General features: G+C 41.7%; 1 protein-coding gene, 1 long non-coding RNA gene and 1 other non-coding gene across 3 annotated transcripts in view; 2 read left to right on the top strand and 1 right to left on the bottom strand.

Annotated features, from left to right (window-relative positions):
* Positions 1-4,638: 4,638 nt before the first annotated feature.
* LOC140479981 (uncharacterized) lies at positions 4,639-7,662 on the top strand. Its single transcript, XR_011961166.1, has 4 exons — positions 4,639-4,770; positions 4,998-5,113; positions 7,069-7,129; positions 7,538-7,662. It is a non-coding gene; the product is annotated as an uncharacterized lncRNA (long non-coding RNA).
* Positions 4,847-4,926, top strand: LOC140480180 (small nucleolar RNA SNORD55/SNORD39). The gene has a single exon (XR_011961204.1). It is a non-coding gene; the product is annotated as a small nucleolar RNA SNORD55/SNORD39 (small nucleolar RNA).
* Positions 7,663-14,161: 6,499 nt separating the features above from the next.
* best4 (bestrophin 4) overlaps positions 14,162-24,772 on the bottom strand; it is a 103,547-nt gene continuing 92,936 nt past the window's right edge. Inside the window, exons 6-11 of the mRNA XM_072574444.1 lie at positions 21,819-22,052; positions 20,659-20,813; positions 19,371-19,448; positions 18,770-18,922; positions 17,260-17,340; positions 14,162-14,466 (exon numbers count right to left, since the gene is read on the bottom strand). Coding sequence (XP_072430545.1) covers positions 14,248-14,466; positions 17,260-17,340; positions 18,770-18,922; positions 19,371-19,448; positions 20,659-20,813; positions 21,819-22,052 — 920 coding nt within the window. The 3' untranslated portion in view covers positions 14,162-14,247. The remainder of the gene's footprint in view (positions 14,467-17,259; positions 17,341-18,769; positions 18,923-19,370; positions 19,449-20,658; positions 20,814-21,818; positions 22,053-24,772) is intronic.

Here is a 24,772-nt window from a genome sequence, read left to right as displayed (position 1 = left end):
AGTGGGTTTGAAGTAGATGTGCGTCTTGAGACCATCACCAGAAATGGAGATGGAGAGGTCCAGGTGAATTTGAGGATACTTTAGGATTTCATTAGCAGTTTTAGCAGTTATATGTTGCTGCTCCTTCAGTTGTGGACTCTGAAGAGGACAAAAAGGCAGTAAGGAGAAAATTAGAATCCCTACAGTGTGGGAACAGGCCCTTCAGCCCAATGAGTCTACACCAACCATCTGAACTAATCCCACCCAAACCCATTACCCTACCCTATTACTCTACATTTCCCCTGACCAGTGCTCCTAACCTAGGCATCCCTGAACACTTTGGGCAATTTCGCTTGGCAAATTCACCTAAGCTGTACATCTTTGGATCATGCGAGGAAGCCTGTGCAGATATGGGGAGAATGTGCAAAGTCCACACAGATAGTTGCCCAATGCTGGAATTGAACCCACATCCCTAGTGCTGAGAAGCAGCAGTGCTAACCCCTGAGCCATGATAGGAGCTGGATTAGTCTGCAAGATGTAGAATTGATGATCTGTCTCCTGTGCTAACTACACCTCCATTCTCAATGCTGCTCAGTCATGGAGATTTTCAGCTTTTCCTTTCATTATCAGGCTACACTGATGAGGGTGGCTGAAGTGAGGACTTTGTAACTACTCGTTATCCTTGATGTTTTGATTTCAGCTTCCTTTCAATATCAGATTTTGTTTTATGAGTGAAACTAAAAAGTAAAGGTATTGTTTACAAAAGCTGTGTCTTGATCACTTTTACTATCTGCTGATGTTGAGGATAGGCAGCACAATGCAAATCTAAATAAGCATTAATTATTCCAGCTTCTTTCATCAATATTCCTAGTACACTGTCTGTTACATTTGTCAATTATTGATTTATTATGTGGATTTAATAAAATTATTTTGGAAGAAGTATAGACTTTAATTGGAAACTCAGCTTTGAGAAGTGTCAGACTCAATGAGCAGTGGACAGTCATCCAGATAAATGAAGATGTATTAACTATATACCTAGTTTTCTAATCAACAGATTCAGAGATGCTATTATACACCTCTGGAGCAGGTGGGATGGGACTTGTACCTACACCTCCTGATACAGGGATAGGGAAATTACTGGAAGCAGGCACCTTATTAACTTTATACACAAGGCACAGAAACCTGGTCCAGTGGGTCCCAAAGTGTGATTTTACATGACTAATGCAGTTTAACATATACCGATTAATCTAGGCCATATTTTCTTGTGGGGGTGGAGCTTGTTTCTTGACACAAAGCACCTTGATAAGTAAAGAGGTTATGAGGTAGTACTGGGATAGGGAATAACGTCTGAAAGTTTGCCAAGGACACGAAATCCTTCTGCACTAGTGCTGGTAACCTAATGGAAAGCTTTCAAATTATATAATTTTTTTGTAGAATAAATACGGGGAGAATGTTGGAATATTGAGAAGAGCAAAACTAGATGCAGTAAATTTTTAAAGATCTATCCAAATACAGAGTCCAGAAGAAACCTCATATTAGCAGGAAAAATGTGGAACTTTCTGTCATATGAAGTGAATAGTGTAGTGCGTGCATTAAGGGGAAGTTAGATGAGGCAGTAAAATATATTGGCAGGTATGGGGGGGTGCAAGAGAAGAATGAGTGTGGGCATCATCTCTTTGGGCTCATTGGCCTGTTTCTATTCTGTATGTCTGATATAATAAGAGTTAATTAGCTTGGGTGACTGCAATGCAGAGTGATGGCCACTTCATGGATTCAATTTCTGCACTGGCTGTGGTTTCCACAAAGGACCCTCCTCCTCAATCTCACCCCTTAGCTGAGGCATGGTGACCAGTTGACTGTCTTACACGAGAGCAGCTTTATGGTCCTCTGGGACAAAAGTCCTTTACTTTATTCAATAAGTAAAGATGCCAGAGTCCTACCAGATCATTAGAGAAGGATGACTGGTGATGGTTTAACCTAAGTGTCACCGTACCTCGGATGAGGGAAGAGATTGAGAAAGAGAGTCAGTCTTTCATGGTAACCTCAGACAGTGTGGGACTTTACCTTTTATATAATCCTGTTATTCCTTTTATAAATTACTAATTAGGATGTGGTTGGAATGCTGAATCAGTTTAAGGGCCTGAAAAGATTAATATTGAGGAGTGCCTTAAGCACCTGGGGAGTGTTGCTGAACAAAGAGACCTTAGAGTGCAGGTTCAGAGTTCCTTAAAAGTGGAGTTGCAGGTAGATAAGATGGTGAAGAAGGTGTTTGGTATACTTTCCATTATTGGTCAGAACATTGAGTACAGGACTTGGAGGTCATGTTGCAGCTGTACAGGACATTGGTTATGCCACTTTTGGAATATTGTGTACAATTCTGGTGACCCTCCTATCGGAAGGATGTGGTGGAACTTGAAAGGAGTCAGAAAAGATTTACATGGATGTTGCCAGGGTTGGAGGATTTGAACTATAGGGAGAGGCTGAATAGGCTGGGACTGTTTTCCCTAGAGCGTCGAAGGCTGAGGAGTGACCTTATACAGGTTTATAAAATCACAAGGGGCATAGATAGGGTAAATAGACAAGGTATTTTCCCAGGGGTGGGGGAGTCCAGAACTAGAAGGCATAGATTTAGGGTGAGAGGGGAAAGATTTAAAAGGGATCTAAAGAGTAACGTTTTCACGCAGAGGGTGGTATGTGTATGGAATGAGCTGCCAGAGGAAGTGGTGGAGACTGGTACAATTACAGCATTTAAAAAGCATGTGGATGGGTATATGAATAGGAAGGGTTTAGAGGGTTATGGCCTAAGTGCTGGCAAATGGGACTAGATCATCTCGGATGACCGAAGTGTCTTTTTCTGTGCTGTACATTTCTATGACACTAATTATATCATGACAGGTAGATTGGTGCGGATGGGGTTAATTATGTTCTTTTCTCTCTTTCCCCCACCACTTGCCAAAGACCCAGTTGAGCAGTTATCTCCTTTAAGACTCAGCTAGCTGGGTAGTGGTGCTACCATACAACTTTTAATAATGGACATTGAAGTCCCGCACCCAGAATATGTCTTGCTTCTTTCCTCTGAGTAGTGGTCACATTGAAGCCATAGCCTCTTCAACCAAGGGAAGTTGGATTTGGGGGAGCATTGATAGGTTATAGCTAGAGAAAGTTTCTATGCCCAAGTTTGAATTAATGCCACAAGATTTTATGGGGTTCAGGGTCAATGTTACTAACTCTCAAGATAACTCAACAGCATTTAACAATCTTGCCACCACCTGTTAATGGAACAGACCATACAACTTTGGCACAAGATGGGAGTAAGATTGGCCTGATTTCTTGCATCTCGATCGATGGAGATGGTGTAATTTCTCAAGCCTTGTTTTTTGTAATTTAACACTGAGTGGTGTGCAAGGAAGGCTGTTTTAAGAAATTCTGGAGGGATATAGACAGGTTAATGGGTAAAAACTTGACATGGAATATAATGTGGGAAAGTATGAAGTTATGGACTAAGGTGGGAAGAATACAATAGCTGACTGTTATTTATAGATTGCAGAAAGTTTCCGCACAGGAATTTGGAATGCATGAATTATAAAAATCCAACATCCAAGTTTAGTGGGTAGTAGGGAAGTCAAATAAAATGAAGTGTAAACTTAGGGAGGTTTTATTGAAAGAAAATAAGACACTGGTCAGACCATAGCTGAAAAACTGTGAGTAGTTTTGATCCCCTCACTCAACGAACCAAGGAGAGATTAACTTTGCATTGGATGCAGTCTAGAGAAGGTTCACTTGCTTGATGCTGGGCACAGGTTTTTTTTTAAACATGAGGTTGTGTAGGTTTGAGTTGTATTCTGGAGATTTATTGAAGCATACAAAATGGTTGAAGGTCATGCCATGAAAGGGTGCATGAGGAGAGATTATGTCCCCTTCTAAGTGTCTAATACCAGAGGGCACAATCTCCTTCAAGTGGTTGCATATTTAAGAAACAGATGAGAAGACTGAGGAAGGGTGATGAACACATCGAATTCAGTATCACACAGTGGCCTACAGCTCCTACATTCACAGCAGTTTGAAAGGCCAGATGAGGGAAGAAGGGTGGCAGTTTTCCTTTCCTTTTGTGATCTCAAGGGGATTATTTTTTGTCAGAAGGCTAGCTTTACAGCTATTTACTCAATTTACTGCCACGGTGGTATTTAAAGTCAGGACACTAACTTGACTGTCTAGATTAGTAGTCAGGTGACATTATCACCTTTCCATAAAGGAACGTGACGGGTAAAGTCAGAACGATACTCGCTACACCAACACTGATCAAAATGGCGGAAGTGAGGACTCCAGATGCTGGAGATCAGGGTTTAGAGGGTGGTGCTGGAAAAGCACAGCAGGTCAGGCACCATCCGAGGAGCAGGAGAATCGCCGTTTCGGGCCGGATCCCCTCATCAGCCCTTCCTTCCCTGACCTGAACCACTCTGAATCTACACTCTCATCAAACCCGTCCTCCTCCATTAGATCAACCTTCCCGCTCTGCACTCTAACAATGGCCACGCTTCCGCCAATCAGCAACGGCGTCTGGATCACATGATCAGGAGGAGGCTGATCCGCCCCTTTAGTGTGACATCACAACGGCTACGTCAGTTCCGTTGATTCACCGCCATATAAAGGCTCGGGAAGCGGCATTCTGTCTTTTCGCCGCTGGACTCCGGAGTGTTGGGGTTGGGAATGTGTCATGGTGGTGGTACTCGGGCTTCAAGGCCTAGCCTCCCCTCACCATGTGGGGTAGGAACACACCGTGGCGGCTCCGATGTGAGTAACCCGGTGTGTGAGGCTGTGGAGGTCTGTCTGTTGGGTCCTGCTGTGGGCGCGCGCGCGTGTGTGTGACCGAGTGAACATGATGATTTTTTTTGCTGCGATTTCCTGAATTCGCCATGTGGAGATCCATCTTGGAGAGCTGAGCACTCGCTTATCAGCGATTCCTGTGGCTGTGAGGTTTTAATGTCTTATTCTAACAACTCTCCTTGTGTGTGTTTCAGCATCAGTGATGGTTGCCTGCTGTCGTCCTCTAGCTCCACCTCGAGCGGCTGGATTGTGAATGTATCCTGTCCCTCATTGTATTAAAATGAGCGATCTCCGTTGATCTGTGCCCCAGGTCAGTAAGTTAACTTTGGTTAAACCAGTAACCTCAAAGACACCTTGCTTTAGAATTTTGTAAAGTGATTTGATCCAACCACCCTTGTTTTATAATGTATATGCTGTTCACCTTAATGACTTTCGCCACTTGCTGATGTTCTTTACACCCGTTTAGTGTCTTGTTGTGTAGACTGTGGCCTTCCAAGTCTCATTTTTGTGCAGGATCACTGGTTTGTGGGAGGGCTGAGCATTACTTAAGCTTATTCCAGCCTGAATGAGAACAATTTTGACTTTCCTCTTTCTGGAATATCAATGGAAAAACTTATAAAATCCATATTACATGAAGCTGTAGCTATAGAAGTAAGAATTATGCCACATCAGTGGGCTCTATCATAGGTTTTTTGAGGCTTCCTATTAGAGGAATGCGTGCAAGGCTAGTGCAGTGCTTGAATGTGGATAAATTACCTGGACCACTGTCAGGAAGTGGTAGCTGAATATATTGAGCTGTCAGTGTTAGGGAGGATTTGAGTAATGGAAAATAGTATGATCTTGTCTTCACCTCCAAGCATTAGGTTGACCTTTAATCAGTAAGGGAGTTGTGGGTTAAAGCAGGAAAGTGAACTTGGAGTATCAGAGCTGAAATTGTGTTGCTGGAAAAGCACAGCTGGTCAGGCAGTGTCCAAGGAGCAGGAGAGCCCTTCAGGCTCATCCCTGAAACATTGACTCTCCTCCTTGGATGCTGCCTGACCTGCTGTGCTTTCCAGTAACACAATTTCAGCTGATCTACAGTCCTCACTTTCTCCTAGAGTATCAGACTAAGTAATTTAACATGGCCACTCCACTTAACCTGTGCATCCTTGCACTGTGGGAGGAAACCCACAAACCTGTGGACAATGTGCAAACTCCATGTGGTTGTCTTTGGAATTTAATGTCTCCAATATTGAGGCAGCACTGCTGCCTCAATGTACTACACTTTAAGTACTTAAATTTGATAGAATAATGTAATTGGACAATTGTAGACTTCTGTGCAAGGTAATTTTGATAGGAGTTGAAAATGAAAATTACTTTGTCTGCTCCTTCTGTAGAACAGTGGTTGCAAGGAGGTAAGATGGTGTGGGTGCTGGAAATCCAACATGGTACATTTGGTATCAGTATCTGGTTGAAACTGTTTCAGATTGGTATGCTTGAATTGAGGTTTCACCTTGCTTGGGTATATATGCTGGCATGTATTAAATCTGTTTAATGTGCACTTTATGAAATGTTGTGCAAGTTGATTTCATCTTTGTGCATGTGAGTATACTGACATCTGTATGTGGGATTAAGTTGGGGCAAGAGCTTTTGTTGGTTTTAGATATTGTAATGCTTAATTTTAGTGTTCAACTAGTAATGTTAGTGTAGTATACCCAACAAAATTGGGAGTGATGTGTATTGGTTTTAGAAGTGATGTATGATGCTGAATACTGACTTTTTTACAAAGTTAAAAACTAAGACAGTGCTTTAACTCAACCCAGCTGCTTTAAACCTGATCTAGTATTGTCGTGCTAGACCTCTTGCTACATTAACTGTTTTGTTGTGATCATTTAAGCAGAACTGAACACCTTGATCATGTTCTGAAGGCCTGTTAAGTCCAAATCCATGGAGCATTAATCATCTAATCATACCAGTTTATGGCTTTCCCAAGGTGAACTCTGAATCTGTAGGTTGGGCCCCTAGTTTGTAACTGACTGGCTTGCAGCCCAGTTTCAGTGAAATTGTCTGTGATGCAGTCTGAGATTAATTTGTTTCAAATGGTATTTGAATTTCCTTAGTGAAGTTACAGCTTGGGCAGCAATGCCCACTATATTGGATATTGATCTAATTGTAATTTTTTATTTAATTGGTTTTCCATAATTAAACTTTCAACTGGTTAAGTCTAAATGATAAATTTAGGTTTCAATAAATTTTCTCCATTTAATTTTCTTTTGGACCTTCTAGATGTATACACTTTGAATCAAGTGGAAGCGTTGAGGTCTATATCCAGAGCATGCAATCTGAGGTGAGTAGGTGTTTGTAAATAACATCTGTAAAACAACCAACCATTTCCTGATCTAATGATGAAAACATTATCCAGTTCTGCTACTGAAATGTAATGATGTTACTCCAACCTGAAGGCCTGGAAATGGTACATAAAGGAAAGCAGTTAAAACCTGCATTAGGTTAACATGGCCCAAATTGCTAACTGACTATGCTTGGTCTTTCAATCTTATGAAATGGAATTTGGCTATTATTGTTCTATGTCAGGTGTCATAGGCACATTTGCAATAAAGCATACAATGTTTGATTGTGATCTGAAATAGTCTAGAAATGCAACTACCTTGCAATGCCAATGTTTATGTAAACAGTTCATTGACTTATGGAAAATGTATTTCAATTTGCTTTTAATTGGATGATTTTGTCTTTGCAGTGCACATTTGAGAATTAAATGAGTTTGGAGCAGACTTGCATAGTGAACAAGGTTGGATTTGAAGATGTGGAAGATTTCTGCAATGTAGTTTGATTAATTGCTTAATAAAACTGTCTTTTAATTCATTTGTCTGTCTTGATCTGGAGATTTACAAAGCCAATAAAAGCTTCAGACATGTGTTCTACTCTGAAGTTCCTCCTGTTTTATCTAGAGGGCATTAGTCTTTGGTATTGTAATGAATTTAGTTAATACTATGGAGGGTGGAGCATGACACTTGTAAAGCAGACTAATCTAAAATGGTTTATAAAATGCTTGCTAAATACTGGAATGGTGTATTAGGTTGGAGTTCCATGTCTTCCAAAAGTCATTTCTGTACAGATTGATTGCAAATATTTTGGCCCTGGCCACTGCATAGCTCTTACTAAGTAATGTGATTGTTGTAACACCTGTCAGCTTGTGGATAAGGAAATGTGAAAACATACTATTACAGGAAATTAGTGCAAAAGTTGAATTGGTACAACAATTTTCTCCCCTTAGCAAAGGTGTTAATGAGTTGGGAGCATATTAAAAGGCCAAGTGTTGGAAACTGGGATGAGTTGATATGGCATGGACACAAGGGGATATCTTGGATGGCTTAAGGAGATGAGTGAGATGAATTGATGGCCATGAAATCAAGCAGATAACAGGTAGTGCTGGTTGAGGATTATTACAAGGTTTTTTCTGGATTAAAAACCTTGTTCCCTAATCAATGTTTAAATAAAAGATGCTTGCATAGTTTAGCTGGTTTTCACCAATATTCCTGGTCCTCATTTGTCTTTGGAGAAAGTGAGGATTGCAGATGCTGGAGATCAGCTGAAAAATGTTGCTGAAAAATTGCAGCATCAAAGGAGCAGGAGAATCAACATTTTGGGCATAAGCCCTTCAGGAATAAGGGTGTGCCAAGCAGGCTAAGATAAAAGGGAGGGAGGGACTTTGGGGAGGGGTGTTGGGAATGCAATAGGTAGGAGGATAAGGTGAGGGTAATAGGCCAGAGGGGGCTGGCTGGGGGGGGCAGCAATCAGGGAGATTGCATGTCAAGGCAGAGCTGAGTCCAAGGGTTGGGACTGAGAAGGTGGGGGAGGAGAAATGAAGCTGGAGAAATCTGCATTCATCCTTGGGGTTGGTGGGTTCCTAGGCAGATGAGGTGCTCTCCCTCAATGTTGCCATGGTCTGGTGGCAGAGGCCAAGGACCTGCATGTCCTTGGCAGAGGAGTTAGTGTTCAGCCACAGGGCACTTGGGTTGGTTGGTGTGGGTGTCCCAGAGGTGTTCTGTTCTGTAAGTAGGTGGTCTGTCTCCCCAATGTAGAGAAGGCCACATTGGATGCAGTAAATGGTGTGGAGGTGCAGGTGGATTTGTGACTTTATGGAAGATCCCTTGGAGGGAAGTGAGGGGAAGGTGTGGGTGCAAATTTTGCATTTCTTGCAGTTGCAGGGGAAGGTGCCAGGAGTGGAGGTTGGGTTGGTGGGGGTGTGGTCATTGGAGTCACACAGGGAGTAGTCTTTCCAGCATGCTGATCGGGGAGGGAAATACCTCCTTGGAGGTGGCAGAAATGACTATCCTGCCCCCTGTAAAAACACCATCCCATATTCTCAATTCCTTCAACTCCACCGCATCTCCCAGGAGGGCCAATTCCAATACCAAACAACCAGATGGCTTCCTTCAAAGACCACAATTTCCCCTCCGATGTGGTTGACAATGCTCTCCACTGCATCTCCTCCACTTCCTGCTCCTCCACCCTTGAACCCTGCCCCTCCAATCGCCACCAGGACAGAACCCCCACTGGTCCTCCCCTACCACCCCACCAACCTGCAGATACATCATATCATTCTTTGCCATTTCCACCACCTCCAAACAGACCCCACCACTGCACCCAATGTGGCCTGTCTCCATTGGGGAGACAGGCTGCCTACTTGTGAAACGTTCCAGGACACCTGCACCAACCAAACCAACTGCTCTGGCTGAACACTTAACTCCCCCTCCTACTCTGCCAAGGGCATGCAGGTCCTTGGCTGCTGCCATTGTCAGACCATGGTGCCACAACATCTGGAGGAGTGCCTCCTCTGCCTAGGGACCCTCCAACCACAAGGGCTAAATGCAGATTTTTCCAGCTTCCTCTTTCCCCTCTTTCTTTCCTCCCCGCCAAAACCTTATTTCAGTGCCACCTTCTTAACCTACAATCTTCCCAATCTCTCTGGCCTATCACCCTCCCCTTAACCTTCTACCCATTGCATTGCCAACACCCCTTCCCCAAGTCCCCCCTCCTATCTTTTATTTTAGCCTGCTTGGCACATCCTCCTCATTCCTAAAGAAGGGCTTATGCCCAAAACATCAATTCTCCTGCACCTTGGATGCTGCCTGACCTGCTGTGCTTTTCCAGCAATGCATTTTCCAGCCCTCATTTGTGTTTTTCAAGGATTAACTTACAGGTGATGCCAAAATTGGCAGTGTAGTGGACCGCAAAGATGGTTACCGCAGATTATAACAAATCTTGACCAGATGGGTCAATGGGCTGAGAAGTGGCAGATGGAGTTTAATTCCAATAAATGCGAGATGCTGCATTTTGGGAAAGCAAATCCTAGCATAACTTGTACACTTAATAGTAAGGTCCTAGGGAGTGTTGCTGAACAAAGAGACCTTGGAGTGCAGGTTCACAACTCCTTGAAAGTGGAGTCGCAGGTAGATAGGATAGTGAAGAAGGTGTTTGGCATACTTTCCTTTATTGGTCAGAGTATTGAGTACAAGAGTTGGGAGCTCCTGTTGTGGCTGTACAAGACATTGGTTAGGCCACAGTTAGAGTATTGCATGCACTTTTGGTCTTCCTATCAAAGATGTTGTGAAACATGGGCTCAAAATTTACAAAGATGTGGTCAGGGTTAAGGGATTTGAGCTATAGGGAGAGGCTGAACTGGCTAGGGCTGTTTTCCCTGCAGCATCAGAGGCTGAGGAATGACCTCATAGAGGTTTACAAAATTGAGGGACATGGGTAGGGCAAATAGGCAAAGTCTTTTCCCTGGTGTCCAGGGTCCAGAACTAGAGGGCATCGGTTTAGGGTGAGGGGAAAGATGAGACCTGCAGGGTAATGTTTTCACAGGGCAGTACATGTATGCATTGAGCTGCCAGAGGAAGTGGAGGCTGGTACAATTGCAACATTTAAGTTGATTAAATTGCAACATTTGGATGGGTATATGAATAAGGAGGGTTTGGTGGGATAGATTGGGTTGGGATATCTGCTCAGCATAGAAGGGTTGGACTGAAAGGTCTGTTTCCATGCTGTACATGTAACTATAAATTTCAAGTGAACATGCCCGTGTCACTTTTATCTTATCCAAAATTTTCCATTTTGTTTCATATTTTCTGCATGCAACAACTAAAAGTCCAAGGTGGGAGTAGTAGAATAGGTAACGGCTGGGCTCCTGTGCCTAGACTGTCATCTTTATTTGCTTTTTTCCCTTCAAACATCCCAGAGAAAGCTCTTTAACAAGAGAGCCCCATTGGGTGGTGGGGTTTACAGAGGCAGTCCATTGGTCTGCAGAGCCTCCAGTGGCATTTTTGTGTGGAGTAGTTCCCTGCTGGCCCAGTGTGGGCTGGGAAACCTGTATCAGTGGAGAAGGGCTAGTTGGAGACTCTTAAGGTTTTATGTATGGCATTTGTGTACCAGCAATGCTACACTTCACTACTTTCTATTGAATGCAAATGACAAACGTATTTGAAGTTTAGGAACAGCCAGAATGTATTTGTTAAAGGCAACTTGATTCTGCCAAGCCAAGTTCTTTGAAGCAATTATCAACTGAAGTGTTTTATTTGAAAATGTCAATTAGACCATTTTAATTTTTATTGGGTTTTGATTGTAGTTAGAGGTCTTCCTTTTTTAAACATTCTGAGGAACCTTCAAGGTGACAGTACCAGTACTAGAAGATTCACTGGGATTGTTTTGGTTGTCATTCCTGGAGTCCTCTTCAGATGGACTCACTAAATAGAGTTCATTGGACTGTAAGTTGGGAGAGCAATTGTCTGCGTGCTTCCATAATAAATTTATTCCTTGATTGCTCCTCCTCAGGCTTTTGAGACTAATAGTTGGTGAGGCAGCAACATTGAGGAAGCGATTGAGCAAGGGAGTCTGTGTCTTAAATGAGTCTTGCTCGACCTGTCTGTTGAGAACGGGGCTATCAATCACACTGAAAGATAAAGTGAAAACATACAGCATAAATTCACTACAATGTGCAGTAAAGTTATTTCAAATGTTTAATTTGGGTAGAAAGCAGCCTTAATTTCCATTCTGGTCATGATCAACCCTTGTGGTTTTGACAACTGTGGCCAGTGGAGAATCATAATGTTTCATGCTGCAACTTGATTCATAAATTAGCCAAGAGCCCAATAATGAGAAAGAGATTGATTTTTATTTTTCAGAGCTGCTTTTGCAGTTGTAATGTATATCAGTACATGTATTTGGAAAGGCACTGATTCGGGACAGTCAACATGGCTTTGTGCATGGGAAATCATGTCTCACAAACTTGATTGAGTTTTTTGATGAAGTAACAAAGAAGATTGCTGAGGGCAGAGCAGTAGATGCGATCTATATGGACATCAGTAAGGCATTCGACAAGGTTCCCCATGGGAGACTGATTAGCAAGGTTAGATCTCTCAGAATACAGGGCGAACTAGCCACTTGGATACAGAACTGACTCAAAGGTAGAAGACAGAGGGTGGTAGTGGAGGGTTGTTTTTCAGACTGGAAGCCTGTGACCAGTGGAGTGCCACAAGGATCGGTGCTGGGCCCTTTACTTTTTGTGATTTACATAAGTGATTTGGATGCGAGCATAAGAGGTACAGTTAGCAAGTTTGCAGATGACACCAAAATTGGACGTGTAATAAACAGCGAAGAGGGTTATCTCAGATTACAACAGGATCTGGACCAGATGGGTCAATGGGCTGAGAAGTGGCAGATGGAGTTTAATTCAGATAAATGCGAGGTGCTGCATTTTGGGAAAGCAAATCTTAGCAGGACTTATACACTTAATGGTAAGGTCCTAGGGAGTGTTGCTGAACAAAGAGACTTGGAGAGCAGATGGTGACAGAAACCTTGTCAGAACTGGAAAAATTTAGAGATGTTACAGGTTTGAAGTGGAAGCTGAAGTGAACATGTGTTTATTGGGTGGAAGCAAGAGTAATTAAATGATGAATGTAACAATGCTGGGTGCAAAGATTTGTAAATAGGCAAAGAAATGAATACATTTGTAAATTTTTAAAAAACTGTTACTAGATCCTGCTATCCAGGAGCAGTCCTTTGATCTGAAATTATTAAACTCCAGTTTGAATTCGGAAGGATGTATTGAATCAAAAGGTAAGGTGCTGTTCCTGAAGCTTTTGTTGAGCTTCACCAGAACTGTTTTGGAGTGGTACACTGTTAGTGTCACTTTTGATTGACACCTTTGTTCATTCACAAGCTTCACTGAATTTGCATTTACTATGCTGAATACAGAGGAGACTGAATTGTATATGCAGATCACCATCTATCGAATAGAAAGTACAAGTAAGTCAGTGATTCTCATGGAATGAGTACCAAGTTGGCTCAAGTGTGTGGTCAAATCACTAGTCTATTAGGGAGTGACTCCAGAAACTAAGAATTGCATAACTCAGTTTATTACTCTCTCTGCTAGGTGACCAGTTTGGGCTTTTAATCTGCTTTCCTTCCAGAAAATTCATTCCAGAACTGGTGGCTTCCTTAATAATATATCATCTGGCTGTAACTAAGTAAAGCTTAATGGACCCAAGAGGTTGTATTGAATTTCCTGCTACACCAACCTACTAGCAGACTAGATCAGGGCCAGAAGTGAGTGACCCAAAAAAAAGTAGGTTTTAAAACGATCCCCCTTTCCTCATGGGCAAAGATGGAGCAGTGGTGCTCCTATACTGAAAAACTGGGCATTCCAGCCATTCACCTGCCCTTCAAAGCTGATTGAGAACAGTAACCTGACTGGAAAATTGGTGATGGATTTATAAAAGTTCAGGGTGTTAAAATGTTCTGGGCTTCATCTCTTGCCAGATACAGAAATTGGCCTGCAGTTAAGAATAAGGATTCTTAATGAATTTCTTGTTTGAAAGATTTATATGTAGTGTTGGATTTGAGTATGTCAGTTTTTTTTCAAATTGGTAGCACCAGTATTTGAATTAGAAAACTTGGGTATAAGTATGTGGATGTAAGGGGAGATGACCCATAATTCAAATTGGCTGCTGTATTTATTGACAAAGCAAAGCTTAGTGAACTTCAAGAATGATCAAACTCTATGGGTAGCCTGAGGCCGGGTAATGGTAGATATTCTCTTTCAGTACATGACTGACCAAAGAATCTGTTGCTTATACTTTCTTGTCTGAATTCCTGTGCATGCATTATACTAACATAGACGTGTATCAGTGAAGTGCCTCTGGATGTCCTAATTTAGGTGTGGAGAGATGCTGTCAATCAATTATACATCATAAAATGAACATAAACCTCTAGATGACATACAACAACAAAGTTAAAATATTTTGATTTTAACAAACCAACAATTAAAAAGCTGTCACTTAGCCTGAGTTGATGCTGCTATTCAGTTTGGGAGTCTGAGCTAATTAGCTTCAAAACTTGTCCTTCCAGTTCTCTTAATTTATAATTGCTATTACTAGTTTTCTGTCTTTATTCCCACGAATATATGGTTGTGGATTGCTCCCATGAAAATGTGAAATAGAATTTTACTGACCGCATGTCAAAGGTTGATCCTAAAAATGATGGTTTGTGGGTCTCGTTGGCGGTAGCGATGGTGTAAGGAGGTTGAGCTGTGGATTCATTCCAGTACTTATCTTTTTCCATGGGTGGAAGATTCTGATACATGTCATCCACAGAGAGAAAGGAAACCTACATGGAGACACCGTTTTGAATGCACAATGTTGTGTATGTGCATTCAAATATGTGATTTTATACTCAACGTAAAGACAATCAACACAGAATATTTCTTTGTAAAGTCACCATCAGACAGTTTTAATGTAGATCTAGGTGCAGAGCTCCAAAAACTTGATTTCAAATAAATCTGTTGAACTGTAACCTAGTGTCATGTGACATCTGACCTTGTCCACCCCAGTACAACACCAGCACCTCCACTTCATAACATAAAATGCTCCTTCAATTTCTTGATAAACATGTCTGTTATTCTAACAACAGAAGAGCCCCTTCTGTTTTATTCTGAACATGATGTGTAACCATTATACCATTCTGCAGCACTGAATTGTGGTCGGTTTTGTGCTGAGTGCTAAAATATAATGTATGACTCTGCTGCCTGCAATCTATTTTCCTTTAAAAAGGTAACAATGCTGCATAGAAGCCATTTTGTGAAGAACCGTGTCATAAGCAAGACAAATTCTACATGGAACTCTTTTTAATTCACACATTATGAGGTGGAGGAGCCAGTGTTGGACTGGGATGGCCAAAATTACAAATTACACACTATCCAAGTTATAGTCCAAGAGGTTTATTTGGAAGCACTAGCTTTCTGAGCGTTGCTCCTTCATCTGGTGGTTGTGGAGTAGCACCATAAGACACAGAATTTATAGCAAACAATACAGTGTCATGCAAGTAACATGTTATATTTAACAAACCTTGATTGTGGTTAAGTCTTTAATCTCTTGGAATAGGTTCTGAAGAACAGGTGGGTTCTAACCCATTCTAAAACGTGAAAGACTTAACAACAATCAAGGTTTGTTAAATATAACATGTTACTTGCATGACACTAATCGTTTCCTATAAATTCTGTCTTATGGTCCTGCTACCTGATGAAGGAGCTGCACTGTAAAAGCTAGTGCTTCCAAATAAACCTGTTGGACTATGACCTGGTGTTGTGATTTGTACCTTTTTTATTATTATTAGGTAGTAATACAACATGAAATCACTGATTCTTGCCTGTTTGTTTAACATCAAATCTCTTTGATCTTCTTCAGTAAGTTTTGACTGTAATTAACTCCTAATATAACAATCTTGTCTTCCAGGTAATTGTAACATATGAGTTGCTAGCATTTTAATTCAAACTGTAAACAGTACTATATCCACTGCACAACCACCTTTTCTCAGGTGAATTGAGAAAGACAAAAAACTGGCAATCGAAATTAAACTGCTGATTAAATTAAAACAATAAAATAAAATTAAACTAAGCAAAGTATCCTCTGTAATTTTAAGCATTTTTGACAGATTTTATTTACTGGATCTGTCACCTCAGTTAAGACATTCTTCTTGGCATGTCTCAATTGCTCTGTTGGTATCTCAATGTTGGTATGTTGATATCTCTGGTATCATTGGGTGGCATGATGGCTCAGTGGTTAGCATGCTCTCACAGTACCAGGGACCCAGGTTTGATTCCACCTTCGTGTAGCTGTCTGTGCAGAATTTGTTTGTTCTCCCCATGTCTGCATGGGTTTCCTCTGGGTGCTCTGGTTTCGTCCCACAGAGCAAAGATGTGCAGGTTAGGTGGATTGCCATGTTAAATTGTCCCATAGCCTGCACACCCCTGGACGCTAAGTGGATTAGCCTTTGCAAATGTGTGGTTACAGGAATAAGATATGGGGGTGTGTCTGGGTGGAATCAGGCCCTGCCTGGTAACTGCTCCCAGGTTAATGTTCAGCTGCTGACGTGTGATTGGTGTCATCGAACCTAACTAGAGCTGCGATTAGGTTGGCTACGCCTCCCCTGAAAGAGTTCCAACTAGTCACCTCCTACTTCTCGCCCTTTAATAGCTTCCTGTTGTCTTTGGCTTTGATTACGATAAATATGTTGCTTCTTGCCCCAGCCAATTCCCATATGATCTGGTATACCATCTTGGAGCCATTATGATTTGTTGCTTCTTGTGACCATCCCTCCACACCCCACCCTTTTCATTCTATCCATTCATGTTTATATCTCTCTCTCATGTAGCTCATCGTTGTGGCTTCATCCATTCTCCAGTGCTTCTCATCATTTTCTCATTTTTGCCTAATATTCAGTAGCCTAAGCAAAGAACATTGAGCATGTTGATTGCTTCCTGTACCTAGGAAGCAGTGTCTCCTGGGAAAGTGATGTAGAGGTTGACGTCCAAACAAGAATTGGTAAAGCAGCATCTGTCTTCCAGGAACTCCACATAGTGACGTAATCCAAAACTGTCAACATGGCCACGAAACTGTGTCTCTCCACATCCATCCCAGTACCAACTGCAATCTATACCAGTGAGATGTGGAAGAGAACAGCAAAGGTGTCATGCAAGTTGGGTTTTCCACACACTGTTGCCTAATAAGATCCTGGGCAGCACTTGAGAGACAAGTGAAGAAGTGGTAAACAGGAATGGGCAGAGGCACCTTCAGAGCATAGACAGATTTGATTGAGTATGTGTATGTCCGGGAGTCAGAATACATGTCCTGCCTTAATGATAGTTGAATGGACACCACCAGGTGGGAAAAGAAAATAGGACCCAGCCAAAGAATACAGTAAATTGAGGGAGACCTCCAAAATGCAGGTCACTACATGGCCAGGAGTGAAAGGAATTGCAATGGCTCAGGGCTGGTGACAAAATCTTGTTGACCATTGTCCCACATGGGACTAGAGGAGTTAAGTCCAAGTAAGTTACAAAGAAATCACTTGCCTTATTTGCAATACAGTAGTTAATGGTTCAACATCATGATGTTAATGTACCTGAAGATTGCGGTCAATCAGCTTGTTTGTTTCAAAATCATCATCATCCTCTCCAAATGGATTAATGATCTGTTCAGCTACCTGGCTGAGAGAAAAGGGATATGAAATCATCTTCGTTGCTTTGCTAATTTATCCTTTGTTCTGTTTTTACTAACTGCCTATCTCCCTGTGTGCTGATGTACTGTAGTACAAAACTAATAGTTACATGCTGTTGCAGCGAAGTGCAGGTCATTCCGCTAAATGTAACGCAATTGACAAATAGGGGATGTTGTTTCTAAAGCGCAAACTTTTCAAATGTGTTAGCTATAATGCGATTGCATTGCTAATACTTGTGCTATTTTTCCTGTGCAATTTTTATATAGTGTGGGGTTGCACAAGAACACAATTTGCTATAGAAGAACTACCTGTATGTTAAATTGCTTTGTAGTTGGGCTTAAACCTGAGCAAGATTAGAAGAGGGAGGTTAGGGAAGGTGACTGCAAACAGAGAATGGCTTTAAGAAAGCACTTAAAGGTGACAAGAAATATTGAAGGGCCAAGTGACTTACAGGGAGTTCCAGAATGTGTGACAAAATGGCTGATGTCTTTCCCCTACTGTTGAGAAAGACATGCATTTACACACTGCCTTGCATAATCTCAGATGCCTCAAAAGTATATCATAGCTAATGAAGTATTTCTGAAATGTAGTCACTGTATAATGTGAAGCAAAGAGAGGGGATATACATGGTAGTTCAATGAGGAAAGGTGGAAGAGATTGCAGAGGCAGACAAAAGCCAGGTCTGTGCAGAGATTTGAAGTTTTGAGGATTTTAAAATTGATGCACCAAGACAAGACTAACAAATGGATACTGGCAAGGTTCATTTCAGAATCAATTGAATATTTAATAGCATTGAGTCCAGGTAGAAGAAGAATTGATGAGTTGGAATTTCTTAAAGTGGAATTCAGAAGGTCTTGCAAGACTTGCAGGTTAAAATGTAGGAGACAAATTTTGGACGAGTACAGGTTTACCTAAGAGGAAGTCAGGAAATTACATTCATGGTGTAAATTAACAAATGCATAAATTATGTTAGCAAGCTGGAAATGTAACAAAACTGAGGATTTTGAGGTGAGATTTGAAAGTTATGCTGATGGCTTGGATGTAGGGACACAGAGCTTTGCATACAAATTCAATCTCAACCAGAATCTCCGGTGGGAGCAAAGCTGGGTGACTTCAGCCTTACCCAGTGGTGAGCTACTAGGTTCAACTTTATGCTGGATAGATTATCTTTCTGCATAGTCAGTCAGACTTTGGGAAAGCTAGTTAAAGGTAATCAGAAGGGATTGTTGACATTTATAAACACACTTGTCCCAGTCGTGTAACTAATATTTCTAATGGAGCAACATAAGAATAACAGTAGGAGGGTCCAAGAATGCAACTCTGCACCATATTTGTGCATGTAAAAATACCATCCAGATTCTGTATGATCTGGCCTGTTAAACACAATGTATTCAATTGAGAGCAAAGTCCTGACCTTAAGCCAACCCGCATAGAAGAAGAATTGCAGTAGAGTGAAGATAGGAATATAAAAGTCTATGTTATCTTCTTCATAACCTGGCCTTGGTTCAAGAAACTGACGTCCAATCAGACAGAAGGCAAAGAAGGAGTAGACTGCAATAGTAACCACCTGTGGAGAGGCAAGACAGAAGCAGCAGTTATCAATCATGGAATGTAGACTGTGTAAATACTTCTGAAAGGATATTTCCTGTTCCATTTCTGTGTCAAATGCCTACATTCAGGGAATTTTTGGGGGTGAATTTTTATCTGGTGCAAGTCAAATGGTACAGCATGGAATGAAAATTGACTGAAAGCACAAAACTGCTTCATCAAATTCAGAATGTCCTGACACACAGACCCACCCAACAAGAGTGTTTTGCTCTGGTAATCCAGCAAATTGGACCAGCACAGTCTCAGTTTTTCTGCTTAACCTTAAATCCTCAGGCTAATCCTAGTATTGAGACTGCTGGTCCAGCTGAGATCAAAGACTGAAGGGGGCATCTTCATTATGTGAATAGATAAAGGTAATCTTTTCGAGAGTCAATGGATCAGGAATTGGAGTTCAATGAAATTCTGACCTGAGTGTACACTAAGGGGATACTGATCCAGTCATAGTGAAATAACAGGCTGCATTTTGCCCGGTGTCGGTTCAATTCCTGCAAATGAGAAAGGGAAATATTTTTGTTAACTGATATATACAATATAAATAATAATGTGGGCCATTAGAGTTTGTGAGGCAGCTTGAAATTCATATTTGTTTCATGCAACCACATCTGTGCAGTGACATCTATGATCTAGCACTTTAAGTTAAAAATCACGCAGCACCAGGTTATAGTCCAACAGGTTTAATTGGAAGTATTAACTTTTGGACCGCTGTTCCTTCAGGTGGTTGTGCAGCATTCTAAAAGCTAGTACATCCAATTAAACCTGTTGGACTATAACCTGGTGTTGTGTGGTTTTTTTAACTTTGTACACTCCAGTCCAACACTGGCAGCTCCAAATCATGACTAGCGGTTATTCCTGATGAAGGGCTTTTGCCCGAAACATCGATTTCGCTGCTCGTTGGATGCTGCCTGAACTGCTGTGCTCTTCCAGAACCACTAATCCAATATTTGGTTTTCAGCATCTGCAGTCATTGTTTTTACCTTGTTGACTTTAACACATCCTTGCCAGTAATGCAGTCCTGCCACTCTGTGGCTGTGCAGAGAACAGCTGACCTTACCTACCCATGTGGGCTCAGCTCATTCAGATAGCTTTAGTTTCCTGGCACAATGCTCATGAGTTGCAGGATGGGGGATGGGAAACACAAGCCAGCATTTCAGCATTAATTGTAAGTCCCATTGAGCGCCAGTGGTTTCTTTAAGGAAGAAAGAGGAAGGGCAGCACAAGGCAAATAGATACGGAAATGCATGACTAGATTGCTGCTTTAAAATTCTACTGCCACATTAAAGAATAACATATTACATCACAGAAGGATTATAGGGAAGATTTTAATGAATATTTTTGTGGATGCTTTCAGTATTGATGTAATTTGTCAGTATAAAAGCATAAAAAATGTGAGCAAGAGTAGGCCATCGAGCTCGCTGAACCTGCTCCACTATTCAATAAGATCATAGCTGATCTTCTCTTGCAATACACTGCACTGGTTAGTTGAAGTCTGTTGAGCCTATTAAGCAGGCAAAAGGCTTTCATACCTGATTAATTGAAGTAATGGTTACCTAAAACCCTTCAGGTCCCATTGCATTAAGAGTTCCAAATAAGAATTCTGTATTATATGTGCTACTGCATTAGAACCATTTGCACTTTACTATTGTTCTGCACACTCTTTAATAGTTTCTCACTGAGGGACTAAGGTATCAGGCTTACATCCATCAACAGTCTTAAAGCGACATCATCTTGGATTCTGCCCTCTCTCCTTGCCTGGGCTGCCAGGTTTGTAAACCACACACATGGAATCCAGTACTTGTTAAAATCAGAATAGAGGCTTTCAAATTTCTTCAGTTCTTCATTGGTCATAAAACCTGCAGACAGAACCCACAAACAGACATAATGATTGATTAGTTGAAGTCACAGAGTCGATTTGCTATTTCCTGCATTTGGGAGTGTTGGATCATCTTGTACAATAAATGCAGGAAGATCAACAGGAGGGAGCTCAAACCCATAAGAGAATCTGCAGAATTTTCCACCCATTTCCAATTAGTCGATATTGGGTGAACACCTCACAGTTGTCTTGTTGTACTTAGTGTCCCTCAGATGCTACAGCAACTGAGATATTTGCACCCTGTCTCTGGCACAACTGTTTTCTAATATCCTTTTTGTCCAAATAATAAAACAATGTAATATGACCATCTATTGCATGACTTCTGTTTTTGGGCATGTTTAAGCTTTCCTGCATCCTTGTTCATATTTTCAGTGAAAGTATCTCTCCAGATAAACTAATACCTTTGTACTATTGCTCTCCAATACTCTGCAGTGAAATATTTTTATTACATTCTTGTGGAGCTTGAAAAGACCAACAAAATGGTCAAATGTTTGAGAATAGGTGGAGGGGATACTCTACAATATTATGGCTGCAGCTCATATTTGGTTTCTCATTTACTGAACTATGATTATTTCTCTGTGAGAGAGGTTATCTCAGTGGCTCAGTGATGGTTGCTATCTGGTCAATGCTAAACTAGTTCCTCAGTGCAGACTTAGGGACACAACAGTTAGCATGGGAGAGGGATTCAGCCAAGTGAATGCTCCTGAAAGTTGTCCAGCGGCCTGCCACATGAGCATTTGAAGGTGGACACAGATGCTTCAGCTGTGATGCCCCCTGTGCATGAGTGTCTTGCTGACTGTGATGCTGATGGTTGCACAAGTCTGTTAACCCGATGGAACTTAGAAGCCTCAGCTGTCAAGCCATATGGTTGTACTAATGTCACTAATGCAGTCAAGGAAGTATGCTTTGTCCTGACATTCTGTCCTGGTGTATCCTCTGATAAAATATTCGCATGTATGTCGATCGATAACATGGGTCACATTACCTGCTTCAACTACATGTTCTAACGAAGGGAATCTCTTTCGGACCCTTGTGCTGATGGAGTGGAGAATGAGCACTGCAGAGAGATTGGCATATCGAATCAGCGTTCTCCTCAGCATCCGGCCCCTTTCATCGACACCATGAACATTACTGGACACCACACACATCAGCTGATCCGGGAGTGGGATATTAGTGTATTGGTTCCACCAGCGGTTAACAATCAGCGTTACATAAAAACCTACCGGGGAAGGTTAAGAGTCACAGGGTATCATTAGTGCACATGCAGTATCAGACTGTGAGGGTGATGCAATGACGCATTGGTCAGGCACTTTTACACTTCATTCTGGATTAGTGGTGCTGGAAGAGCACAGCAGTTCAGGCAGCATCCAAGTAGCTTCGAAATCGACGTTTCGGGCAAAAGCCCTTCATCAGGAATAAATGCCTGATGAAGGACTTTTGCCCGAAACGTCGATTTCAAAGCTACTTGGATGCTGCCTGAACTGCTGTGCTCTTCCAGCACCACTAATCCAGAATCTGGTTTCCAGCATCTGCAGTCATTGTTTTTACCTACTATTACACTTCAGTTGTTTACAGTGGATGCAATTTTTTGTCTGACTGACATCACACTATTCGTCAATTAGTATTACAATAAACTACACGGATATGGTGCAAATTGCCATGAATTTGTTATTTTACTCTTGTTTTTCCCTCTTCATTTTCTTGCATAGTATTCAAGTTTTTACAGTTCAGATAGGGGTACCTTCAAATTGTTCTATGCCTGTAGCCCTAAGAACAGCCATATATTAAAAGGTGACCCCTGTAGGTGGGAATCTCCATCTCGCTCTCGCTCTCCCTCTCCCTTCCATTTTCCCTGAAGCTGCTGATTTCCACGTGGCACATGGCTCCTGTCAGGAGTTTGGACCTTTAATGTACTTTTGCATTTTTCCTCCCTTGTATGCCATTTTTTAATCAAAAGATTAACTAGAAAAATCTCAAATGAGCTGCAATTGAATTGTTCTTCCAATGGATAGATAATAAAATGATAAGATAAAGGAGCAGAATTCGGCCATTTGGCCCATCGAGTCTGTTCCACCATTCAATCACAGCTGGTATGGTTTCTCAACCCCATTGTCCTGCCTTCTCCCCAGATCTTTGATCCCCTTGCTAACCAAGAACCTATCTATCTCTCTCTTAAATACACTCAATGACTTGGCCTCCCTCCACAGCCCTCTGCAGCAATGGGTTCCACAGGTTCACTTCCTCTGGCTGAAGATATTCTTCCTCAATCATGCATTCTGAGAAACAACTGAATTGATTAGTGGCTGGACTTACTGAACACCAATCAATTAATTGGCAAATAATGTCCAGTCTTCACAAGTTGTCTTTGTTTTTATTTATTCAATGGGATGTGGGCATCGTTGGCTATGCCTGATGTCTGATTGCCCATGTCACCTGGGCATATTCCATGTTTAGACATGTCCATTTTTGGCAGGAAGGATTCTTCAGAGTCCATGGATTTTTTTTTCAAAGTAACAATGCAGATCACGGAAAGTGCTTTGCATCATAGGGATTAAGTACAGGTACACAATACTTTTTCTGTAGAACAAGGTTGTAAAGTATTTTTCTGTAGAACAAGGTTGTTTGGCGTGCAAACAGGTGACCTAATTCCACACCCACTCGACCCACGGCACAACACTGGGAGGCATCAATTGTGTCTCAGCGCTTGTATTAGTCACACGTGGGTCTGAAATAAATTTTTTTATTTCAAAATCTGAAAAACAACTGGTCCCAAGGATTTCGGATAAAGTATTGTGTACCTGTAGTTGTTTTCTCCTTGTTAAATAAGAAAAGTTCTGTAGGTGAAGCAATAGGCTAACTAGTCTGATGCTTATTTTCAGCATTTTCCAGTGCCTCCTTAGTGCTTTATTCTGACAAATGGGGCATGATTTAAGCCAAATCTTTTACACGTGGGGCAAGCATGTTAGATGGCAATTATGTGCTACCCCCACCAGCAAGATAACTCACTGGGTTTCCCACCGGTCAGCTCATTAACAGCTGGCAGGTAATTGAGATGAGCATCTCACTTTATCACAGGCCTTGACATTGGTGACCTGGATCACAAGAAGCTACCAGTTAATCAAAGACAGTTCCTTGGGAAATCCAGTGGTAAGAAAGTAAGTCCTTTACCTGCGAGGGGCAGGTGGGGGACTTGCTGGGAGAGAGATCAGGCAGGACGATTATAATGGTTAGCTTTCAGAGGTGCCCACTTCGCTGCTATCCGTGCTCCTGATCGGCTCAGATTTGGCAATTAATAGGGTGTCCCTAGCTCAGCAGGCAGATTGCCATGACCTCCTATTGCAAACTCTACACAATTTTCTCACCTACTGGGGATGCAGGTGATTGAAGAGATGGCACGTTCTGGAAGGATCCACAAATGGGGGGAGGGAATGGTACTAAGACCCCAGCTATTCACCGTATGTGTTAATGATTTAGGTGAGGGAACTCAATGTAATATCTCAATATTTACAGGTGACACAAAGCTTAGTGTAAGGGTGTACCATGAGGAGGATGCAGAGATTTGGACAGGCTGAATGAGTGGACAAATGCATGGCAGATATAATATGTAAAATGTAAATAAATGTGAGGTATTCCACTTTGGTAGTAAAAATAGAAACACTGATTATTATTTGCATGGGTGTAAATTGAGAGAGGGGAATGTTCAATGAATCCTGGGTGTCCTTGTGCACCAGTCGCTGAAAGTAAATGTGCAGGTGAAGTAGGCACTAAGGAAGGCAATATGCATATTGGCCTTCATAGCGAGAGGGTTCATGTACTGAAACAAGGATGCATTGTTCTAATTGTACAGGGCATTGGTGAGGCCACACCGGGAATGTTGTGCACAGTTTTGGTCTCCTTTACTAAGAAAGGATGTTCTTGCTATAGAGGAAGTGCAGTTAA

Source organism: Chiloscyllium punctatum, chromosome 7 (genome assembly GCF_047496795.1).
Source record: "Chiloscyllium punctatum isolate Juve2018m chromosome 7, sChiPun1.3, whole genome shotgun sequence".
Classification (NCBI taxonomy): domain Eukaryota; kingdom Metazoa; phylum Chordata; class Chondrichthyes; order Orectolobiformes; family Hemiscylliidae; genus Chiloscyllium; species Chiloscyllium punctatum.
This window is presented reverse-complemented; position numbering and strand designations above follow the sequence as displayed.